The sequence below is a fragment of the Hemibagrus wyckioides genome, linkage group LG06 (assembly GCF_019097595.1).
Source record: "Hemibagrus wyckioides isolate EC202008001 linkage group LG06, SWU_Hwy_1.0, whole genome shotgun sequence".
NCBI classification, from domain to species: domain Eukaryota; kingdom Metazoa; phylum Chordata; class Actinopteri; order Siluriformes; family Bagridae; genus Hemibagrus; species Hemibagrus wyckioides.
The window spans coordinates 42,657,392-42,667,522 of NC_080715.1; the positions used below are offsets into that span (position 1 = coordinate 42,657,392).

Below are 10,131 nucleotides of genomic sequence, written 5' to 3' on the forward strand. Positions count from 1 at the left end.
TAGTGTAGTGTAGTTTATCTGTAGTGTAGTGTATCTGTAGTGTAGTTTATCTGTAGTGTAGTGTAGTTTATCTGTAGTGTAGTTTATCTGTAGTGTAGTTTATCTGTAGTGTAGTGTAGTTTATCTGTAGTGTAGTTTATCTGTAGTGTAGTTTATCTGTAGTGTAGTGTAGTTTATCTGTAGTGTAGTTTATCTGTAGTGTAGTTTATCTGTAGTGTAGTGTAGTTTATCTGTAGTGTAGTTTATCTGTAGTGTAGTTTATCTGTAGTGTAGTTTATCTGTAGTGTAGTTTATCTGTAGTGTAGTGTATCTGTAGTGTAGTTTATCTGTAGTGTAGTGTATCTGTAGTGTAGTGTAGTTTATCTGTAGTGTAGTTTATCTGTAGTGTAGTTTATCTGTAGTGTAGTGTATCTGTAGTGTAGTGTAGTGTATCTGTAGTGTAGTGTAGTGTAGTTTATCTGTAGTGTAGTTTATCTGTAGTGTAGTTTATCTGTAGTGTAGTGTAGTTTATCTGTAGTGTAGTTTATCTGTAGTGTAGTGTAGTTTATCTGTAGTGTAGTTTATCTGTAGTGTAGTTTATCTGTAGTGTAGTGTATCTGTAGTGTAGTGTAGTGTATCTGTAGTGTAGTGTAGTTTATCTGTAGTGTAGTTTATCTGTAGTGTAGTTTATCTGTAGTGTAGTGTATCTGTAGTGTAGTGTAGTGTAGTTTATCTGTAGTGTAGTTTATCTGTAGTGTAGTGTAGTTTATCTGTAGTGTAGTGTAGTTTATCTGTAGTGTAGTGTAGTTTATCTGTAGTGTAGTTTATCTGTAGTGTAGTGTAGTTTATCTGTAGTGTAGTGTAGTGTATCTGTAGTGTAGTTTATCTGTAGTGTAGTGTAGTTTATCTGTAGTGTAGTTTATCTGTAGTGTAGTTTATCTGTAGTGTAGTGTAGTTTATCTGTAGTGTAGTTTATCTGTAGTGTAGTTTATCTGTAGTGTAGTGTAGTTTATCTGTAGTGTAGTTTATCTGTAGTGTAGTGTATCTGTAGTGTAGTGTAGTGTAGTTTATCTGTAGTGTAGTTTATCTGTAGTGTAGTGTAGTTTATCTGTAGTGTAGTGTATCGTGTGGTGTAGTGTAGTGTATCTGTAGTATAGTGTAGTGTAGTTTATCTGTAGTGTAGTTTATCTGTAGTGTAGTGTATCTGTAGTGTAGTGTAGTGTAGTTTATCTGTAGTGTAGTTTATCTGTAGTGTAGTGTATCTGTAGTGTAGTGTAGTGTATCTGTAGTGTAGTGTAGTGTAGTTTATCTGTAGTGTAGTTTATCTGTAGTGTAGTGTATCTGTAGTGTAGTGTAGTGTAGTTTATCTGTAGTGTAGTTTATCTGTAGTGTAGTTTATCTGTAGTGTAGTGTATCTGTGGTGTAGTGTAGTGTATCTGTAGTATAGTGTAGTGTAGTTTATCTGTAGTGTAGTTTATCTGTAGTGTAGTGTATCTGTAGTGTAGTGTAGTGTAGTTTATCTGTAGTGTAGTTTATCTGTAGTGTAGTTTATCTGTAGTGTAGTGTAGTTTATCTGTAGTGTAGTTTATCTGTAGTGTAGTGTAGTTTATCTGTAGTGTAGTTTATCTGTAGTGTAGTTTATCTGTAGTGTAGTTTATCTGTAGTGTAGTGTATCTGTAGTGTAGTTTATCTGTAGTGTAGTGTATCTGTAGTGTAGTGTAGTTTATCTGTAGTGTAGTTTATCTGTAGTGTAGTTTATCTGTAGTGTAGTGTAGTTTATCTGTAGTGTAGTTTATCTGTAGTGTAGTTTATCTGTAGTGTAGTTTATCTGTAGTGTAGTGTATCTGTAGTGTAGTTTATCTGTAGTGTAGTGTATCTGTAGTGTAGTGTAGTTTATCTGTAGTGTAGTTTATCTGTAGTGTAGTTTATCTGTAGTGTAGTGTATCTGTAGTGTAGTGTAGTGTATCTGTAGTGTAGTGTAGTGTAGTTTATCTGTAGTGTAGTTTATCTGTAGTGTAGTTTATCTGTAGTGTAGTGTAGTTTATCTGTAGTGTAGTTTATCTGTAGTGTAGTGTAGTTTATCTGTAGTGTAGTTTATCTGTAGTGTAGTTTATCTGTAGTGTAGTGTATCTGTAGTGTAGTGTAGTTTATCTGTAGTGTAGTGTAGTGTATCTGTAGTGTAGTTTATCTGTAGTGTAGTTTATCTGTAGTGTAGTGTAGTGTAGTGTAGTGTAGTGTAGTGTAATGTAGTGTAGTGTAATGTAGTGTAGTGTAGTTTATCTGTAGTGTAGTTTATCTGTAGTGTAGTTTATCTGTAGAGTAGTGTAGTTTATCTGTAGTGTAGTTTATCTGTAGTGTAGTTTATCTGTAGTGTAGTGTAGTTTATCTGTAGTGTAGTTTATCTGTAGTGTAGTGTAGTTTATCTGTAGTGTAGTTTATCTGTAGTGTAGTTTATCTGTGTAGTGTAGTTTATCTGTAGTGTAGTGTAGTTTATCTGTAGTGTAGTTTATCTGTAGTGTAGTTTATCTGTAGTGTAGTTTATCTGTAGTGTAGTTTATCTGTAGTGGTGTAGTGTAGTGTATCTGTAGTGTAGTGTAGTGTAGTTTATCTGTAGTGTAGTTTATCTGTAGTGTAGTGTATCTGTAGTGTAGTGTAGTGTAGTTTATCTGTAGTGTAGTTTATCTGTAGTGTAGTTGTATCTGTAGTGTAGTGTAGTGTATCTGTAGTGTAGTGTAGTGTAGTTTATCTGTAGTGTAGTTTATCTGTAGTGTAGTGTATCTTAGTGTAGTGTAGTGTAGTTTATCTGTAGTGTAGTTTATCTGTAGTGTAGTTTATCTGTAGTGTAGTGTATCTGTGGTGTAGTGTAGTGTATCTGTAGTGTAGTGTAGTGTAGTTTATCTGTAGTGTAGTTTATCTGTAGTGTAGTGTATCTGTAGTGTAGTGTAGTGTAGTTTATCTGTAGTGTAGTGTAGTTTATCTGTAGTGTAGTTTATCTGTAGTGTAGTGTAGTTTATCTGTAGTGTAGTGTATCTGTAGTGTAGTGTAGTTTATCTGTAGTGTAGTTTATCTGTAGTGTAGTTTATCTGTAGTGTAGTGTAGTTTATCTGTAGTGTAGTTTATCTGTAGTGTAGTGTATCTGTAGTGTAGTGTAGTGTAGTTTATCTGTAGTGTAGTTTATCTGTAGTGTAGTGTAGTTTATCTGTAGTGTAGTGTATCTGTAGTGTAGTTTATCTGTAGTATAGTGTAGTGTAGTTTATCTGTAGTGTAGTTTATCTGTAGTGTAGTTTATCTGTAGTGTAGTGTAGTGTAGTTTATCTGTAGTGTAGTTTATCTGTAGTGTAGTGTATCTGTAGTGTAGTGTAGTGTATGTGTAGTGTAGTGTAGTGTAGTTTATCTGTAGTGGAGTGTAGTTGATCTGTAGTGTAGTCTATCTGTAGTGTAGTTTATCTGTAGTGTAGTTTATCTGTAGTGTAGTGTAGTTTATCTGTAGTGTAGTTTATCTGTAGTGTAGTTTATCTGTAGTGTAGTTTATCTGTAGTGTAGTGTAGTGTAGTTTATCTGTAGTGTAGTGTAGTTTATCTGTAGTGTAGTTTATCTGTAGTGTAGTTTATCTGTAGTGTAGTGTAGTTTATCTGTAGTGTAGTGTAGTTTATCTGTAGTGTAGTTTATCTGTAGTGTAGTTTGTCTGTAGTGTAGTGTAGTTTATCTGTAGTGTAGTTTATCTGTAGTGTAGTTTATCTGTAGTGTAGTTTATCTGTAGTGTAGTGTATCTGTAGTGTAGTGTAGTTTATCTGTAGTGTAGTTTATCTGTAGTGTAGTTTATCTGTAGTGTAGTGTATCTGTAGTGTAGTGTAGTTTATCTGTAGTGTAGTTTATCTGTAGTGTAGTGTAGTTTATCTGTAGTGTAGTTTATCTGTAGTGTAGTGTATCTGTAGTGTAGTGTAGTTTATCTGTAGTGTAGTTTATCTGTAGTGTAGTTTATCTGTAGTGTAGTGTATCTGTAGTGTAGTGTAGTGTATCTGTAGTGTAGTGTAGTTTATCTGTAGTGTAGTGTATCTGTAGTGTAGTTTATCTGTAGTGTAGTGTATCTGTAGTGTAGTGTAGTCTATCTGTAGTGTAGTGTAGTGTAGTTTATCTGTAGTGTAGTTATCTGTAGTGTAGTTTATCTGTAGTGTAGTGTAGTTTATCTGTAGTGTAGTTTATCTGTAGTGTAGTGTAGTTTATCTGTAGTGTAGTTTATCTGTAGTGTAGTTTATCTGTAGTGTAGTGTATCTGTAGTGTAGTGTAGTGTATCTGTAGTGTAGTGTAGTGTAGTTTATCTGTAGTGTAGTTTATCTGTAGTGTAGTTTATCTGTAGTGTAGTGTATCTGTAGTGTAGTGTAGTGTAGTTTATCTGTAGTGTAGTTTATCTGTAGTGTAGTGTAGTTTATCTGTAGTGTAGTTTATCTGTAGTGTAGTTTATCTGTAGTGTAGTGTAGTTTATCTGTAGTGTAGTTTATCTGTAGTGTAGTTTATCTGTAGTGTAGTGTAGTTTATCTGTAGTGTAGTTTATCTGTAGTGTAGTGTAGTTTATCTGTAGTGTAGTTTATCTGTAGTGTAGTTTATCTGTAGTGTAGTGTAGTTTATCTGTAGTGTAGTTTATCTGTAGTGTAGTGTATCTGTAGTGTAGTGTAGTGTAGTTTATCTGTAGTGTAGTTTATCTGTAGTGTAGTTTATCTGTAGTGTAGTGTATCTGTGGTGTAGTGTAGTGTATCTGTAGTATAGTGTAGTGTAGTTTATCTGTAGTGTAGTTTATCTGTAGTGTAGTGTATCTGTAGTGTAGTGTAGTGTAGTTTATCTGTAGTGTAGTTTATCTGTAGTGTAGTGTATCTGTAGTGTAGTGTAGTGTATCTGTAGTGTAGTGTAGTGTAGTTTATCTGTAGTGTAGTTTATCTGTAGTGTAGTTTATCTGTAGTGTAGTGTAGTGTAGTGTATCTGTAGTGTAGTGTATCTGTAGTGTAGTTTATCTGTAGTGTAGTTTATCTGTAGTGTAGTGTAGTGTAGTGTATCTGTAGTGTAGTGTAGTTTATCTGTAGTGTAGTTTATCTGTAGTGTAGTTTATCTGTAGTGTAGTGTAGTGTATCTGTAGTGTAGTGTAGTTTATCTGTAGTGTAGTTTATCTGTAGTGTAGTTTATCTGTAGTGTAGTGTAGTTTATCTGTAGTGTAGTTTATCTGTAGTGTAGTTTATCTGTAGTGTAGTTTATCTGTAGTGTAGTGTATCTGTAGTGTAGTGTAGTTTATCTGTAGTGTAGTTTATCTGTAGTGTAGTTTATCTGTAGTGTAGTGTATCTGTAGTGTAGTGTATCTGTAGTGTAGTGTATCTGTAGTGTAGTGTAGTTTATCTGTAGTGTAGTTTATCTGTAGTGTAGTTTATCTGTAGTGTAGTGTATCTGTAGTGTAGTGTAGTTTATCTGTAGTGTAGTTTATCTGTAGTGTAGTTTATCTGTAGTGTAGTGTATCTGTAGTGTAGTGTAGTTTATCTGTAGTGTAGTTTATCTGTAGTGTAGTTTATCTGTAGTGTAGTGTAGTTTATCTGTAGTGTAGTTTATCTGTAGTGTAGTTTATCTGTAGTGTAGTGTATCTGTAGTGTAGTTTATCTGTAGTGTAGTGTATCTGTAGTGTAGTGTAGTTTATCTGTAGTGTAGTGTATCTGTAGTGTAGTGTAGTTTATCTGTAGTGTAGTTTATCTGTAGTGTAGTTTATCTGTAGTGTAGTTTATCTGTAGTGTAGTGTAGTTTATCTGTAGTGTAGTTTATCTGTAGTGTAGTGTATCTGTAGTGTAGTGTAGTGTAGTTTATCTGTAGTGTAGTGTAGTTTATCTGTAGTGTAGTTTATCTGTAGTGTAGTGTATCTGTAGTGTAGTGTAGTGTAGTTTATCTGTAGTGTAGTGTAGTTTATCTGTAGTGTAGTTTATCTGTAGTGTAGTGTAGTTTATCTGTAGTGTAGTTTATCTGTAGTGTAGTGTATCTGTAGTGTAGTGTAGTGTAGTTTATCTGTAGTGTAGTGTAGTTTATCTGTAGTGTAGTTTATCTGTAGTGTAGTGTATCTGTAGTGTAGTGTAGTGTAGTTTATCTGTAGTGTAGTTTATCTGTAGTGTAGTGTAGTGTAGTTTATCTGTAGTGTAGTGTAGTTTATCTGTAGTGTAGTTTATCTGTAGTGTAGTGTATCTGTAGTGTATTGTAGTGTAGTTTATCTGTAGTGTAGTGTAGTTTATCTGTAGTGTAGTTTATCTGTAGTGTAGTGTAGTTTATCTGTAGTGTAGTTTATCTGTAGTGTAGTGTAGTTTATCTGTAGTGTAGTTTATCTGTAGTGTAGTGTATCTGTAGTGTAGTGTAGTTTATCTGTAGTGTAGTTTATCTGTAGTGTAGTTTATCTGTAGTGTAGTGTATCTGTAGTGTAGTGTAGTTTATCTGTAGTGTAGTTTATCTGTAGTGTAGTTTATCTGTAGTGTAGTTTATCTGTAGTGTAGTGTATCTGTAGTGTAGTGTATCTGTAGTGTAGTGTAGTTTATCTGTAGTGTAGTGTATCTGTAGTGTAGTGTAGTGTATCTGTAGTGTAGTTTATCTGTAGTGTAGTTTATCTGTAGTGTAGTGTATCTGTAGTGTAGTGTAGTTTATCTGTAGTGTAGTTTATCTGTAGTGTAGTTTATCTGTAGTGTAGTGTATCTGTAGTGTAGTGTAGTTTATCTGTAGTGTAGTTTATCTGTAGTGTAGTTTATCTGTAGTGTAGTTTATCTGTAGTGTAGTGTAGTTTATCTGTAGTGTAGTTTATCTGTAGTGTAGTTTATCTGTAGTGTAGTGTATCTGTAGTGTAGTGTAGTTTATCTGTAGTGTAGTGTATCTGTAGTGTAGTGTAGTTTATCTGTAGTGTAGTTTATCTGTAGTGTAGTTTATCTGTAGTGTAGTTTATCTGTAGTGTAGTGTAGTTTATCTGTAGTGTAGTTTATCTGTAGTGTAGTGTATCTGTAGTGTAGTGTAGTGTAGTTTATCTGTAGTGTAGTGTAGTTTATCTGTAGTGTAGTTTATCTGTAGTGTAGTGTATCTGTAGTGTAGTGTAGTGTAGTTTATCTGTAGTGTAGTGTAGTTTATCTGTAGTGTAGTTTATCTGTAGTGTAGTGTAGTTTATCTGTATTGTAGTTTATCTGTAGTGTAGTGTATCTGTAGTGTAGTGTAGTTTATCTGTAGTGTAGTGTAGTTTATCTGTAGTGTAGTTTATCTGTAGTGTAGTTTATCTGTAGTGTAGTGTATCTGTAGTGTAGTGTAGTTTATCTGTAGTGTAGTTTATCTGTAGTGTAGTTTATCTGTAGTGTAGTGTATCTGTAGTGTAGTGTAGTTTATCTGTAGTGTAGTTTATCTGTAGTGTAGTTTATCTGTAGTGTAGTGTATCTGTAGTGTAGTGTAGTTTATCTGTAGTGTAGTGTATCTGTAGTGTAGTTTATCTGTAGTGTAGTGTATCTGTAGTGTAGTTTATCTGTAGTGTAGTGTAAAGAGATTGTGAAAATGTCTTTAAAGTTCTATCTACAATCTGATTCTCTCAGTGATCTGATAACTGCTTGTATTTCACAGGAAGCTTTTTTTGTGAAGTTCTTTGAAGTTTTTCAGATGTGTCTCGAACCAACCACACGAGGTCAGTTTGAGACACATCACGTCTCCGCCGTGCTCCGGGAATGAAACAGGCGTGTCCACACGTGCTTCAGTCCTCCCTCATGAACCGGAGGTGTCGGCTCCGCCCTAATCCACAGAGAGGACCTTGAACTCTGGCATGTTTTACACACGTCGTGATAGATAGATAGACGCCGTCCCCTGATAGGTTCCTCTAACGACTCCAGATCTTTTTATTGATTTACTGCCTCAGTGCAGCGTGTGAACACGAGCTGTTCTGCTTTAGCTCTCACAGCACACCATCAAGGTCAAAGACATGGCACTGTCCTTCTTCCTGTGAGCTGCTGCTCGGGGTTTATGCTTTAAATGCGGTGAGGGAATGTGCAAAACAACACGAGACGACACGATAGAAAAGATCAAATCATCTTTATTAACACTCCTATAACAAAGAGAGAGAGGCTCAGCAGTGGATCTCCAAAAAAAATCATCTACTATAATGTTCTGAGATTGAAAAATGAAGTGATTAGTGAACACGTGAGCGAGCGAGTGAAGGAAGCGGCAGAACAGCGAGGTCTCGGGTTCACTTCGGCTTTTAATCAATAACGACTGGAGATGAACAGAAACCACAGCACAAATCAATCGTCAAGGATCCGTTAAAGATGTGTGCAGCATTTAATATTTAAAAAAAAAAAGAAGAAAACAATCAAATGTGCTAAATAAATAAAATCAATGGATGTTTTGTGATTAAGGCCACTGTGGAAGTGGGGGGAAAAATAAACAATAAAAAAATCTCAAACTCCAGATCAAATTCATTCATTATTTTTTTCTCTTCAATTTTTTTTTGTCCTGGAAAACAAACAAAAAAATAAAAATAAAAATAAATCGAGATTTTCCTCGTGTGATTCAGCTTTCCTTAAAAAAAATATTAAAATTCATCCAGCATTCAATGCTCTAAATTTTTCTAAAGGTTTAGTTTGATGCTGAGGGATGTGTGTGTGTGTGAGATCAGGTTGCTGGTGTGTGTTGTGCGAGTGTCCCGCCCAGTTCCCGTGCGATCAGTGCTCGTGTTTCTGCTCGTCCTAACAGTGTCTTAAATTCTCTCGCTCTCCTGTAAACGCTCTCCGTGTCCGAGTCCAGCGTCCGCCTGACCCGCTGCGCCTCACACACACGGCCTAAAGGGTGCACAAACATATAAACAAGGCTCATTATGTTTAGAAAAAAAATAAAACACACACACACACAGAAGGAACCATGAGAACCCATCATCTCGCTCCGTCACACAGGAGCATCGTCACGCTCCAGACGCTAAAGCACACGCCCACTTCCTGTCCAGGTCCAGATGTGCAGTTTCGATATCGCCGTGGTCTCAAATCAGACCAGTTTTAATTCAACTTTTCCTTTCTGAGAAGAAATGAAAATAAAAAATCCGTGTTCTGCATAGAAAATCCCGCCAGGTCCGGTTTGTCTATCGCTAGCCTCCGTCGTTCTTACGCACACAAACCCCTCGACCCTGGAGCAGGGGAGCAGGTGTGGAGGAAGAAGGCGTGACCCGGGGCTCCACCCAGGCAGGTGAGGGTCTGAGATCAGAGGTCATGCTGTCATTTGAGGCTGGTTTTGGGCGGGGCCTCGTCTTTGGGGGCGGAGCCGTTCTGCTGCGTTTCCTCCATGTACTGCTGCACGGCGCGGGACACGGCGTCCTCCACCAGCCTCTTACTCAAACTGATCAGCTCGTCGTCGTCGAGCTCAGGGCCGCGTTTACCACCTACCCACACACACACACACACACACACACACACACACACACACACACACACACACGGCCGTCACTAACACAAACCAGTCATTGTTTATCACACACTAATAGAAGCAATGCTCAGGGTCTAAGCACCGGGGGACGTGGGACATAATCAACACTTCAGCTTCTCTCATGACTCGTGATATAAATAAAGTCTTCTTTTAGACAAGCGCCAATGACCTGACATCTGAGCAGAAAATAATCAGATGACCGCTCGTATCTGGTCTCTGTAAACAGCTGGAAAAGTAGGCCAGTACAGCGTGGCTTTCTGGAAAGCCGAGTTAGTTAGAGCTTGTTGGAATAAAATGTTTGATTGAAACGAGTCGGGGTGGAAATGGCTGCATTTTTAACGTTATTAAAAAATAACGTACTGATAAATCATTTAATAACTGGAGCTGGAGCACTAGCACACACACACACACACACACACATGGGTGGAGCAGGAACCTGGAGATCTGCTGTGTTTTTACTGTATCAGGATGTTCTCAAGTACGAGAGAGAAAGAGGAACTTCAGGAGGAGGAAGAGGTGTGTGTGTGTGTGTGTCTAAATGTGTCTAGGTGTTTGTTTGTGTGTGTGTGTTTGTCTCAAAGTGTCTGTGTGTGTGTGTTGCAGTGTGTCTAGGTGTTTGTTTGTGTGTGTGTGTTGCAGTGTGTCTAAGCCTGTGTTTGTGTGTGTATGAATCACAGCGTGTCTAAGCATGAATGTGTGTGTGTC

The 10,131-nt window shown here is 36.6% G+C and overlaps 1 protein-coding gene across 4 annotated transcripts in view; it reads right to left on the reverse strand.

The window, feature by feature from the left end:
* Positions 1–8,030: 8,030 nt before the first annotated feature.
* The window catches only part of LOC131354772 (A-kinase anchor protein 7), a 41,172-nt gene continuing 39,071 nt past the window's right edge, over positions 8,031–10,131 (reverse strand). For 3 of the 4 annotated variants that reach the window (XM_058392786.1, XM_058392784.1, XM_058392787.1), the window contains one exon: positions 8,650–9,382. In XM_058392786.1, the coding sequence (XP_058248769.1) occupies positions 9,219–9,382 (164 nt within the window). In that variant the 3' untranslated portion in view covers positions 8,650–9,218. Of the gene's footprint in view, positions 9,383–10,131 lie in introns of all 4 variants that reach the window. The other variant, XM_058392785.1, reaches the window with a different exon arrangement.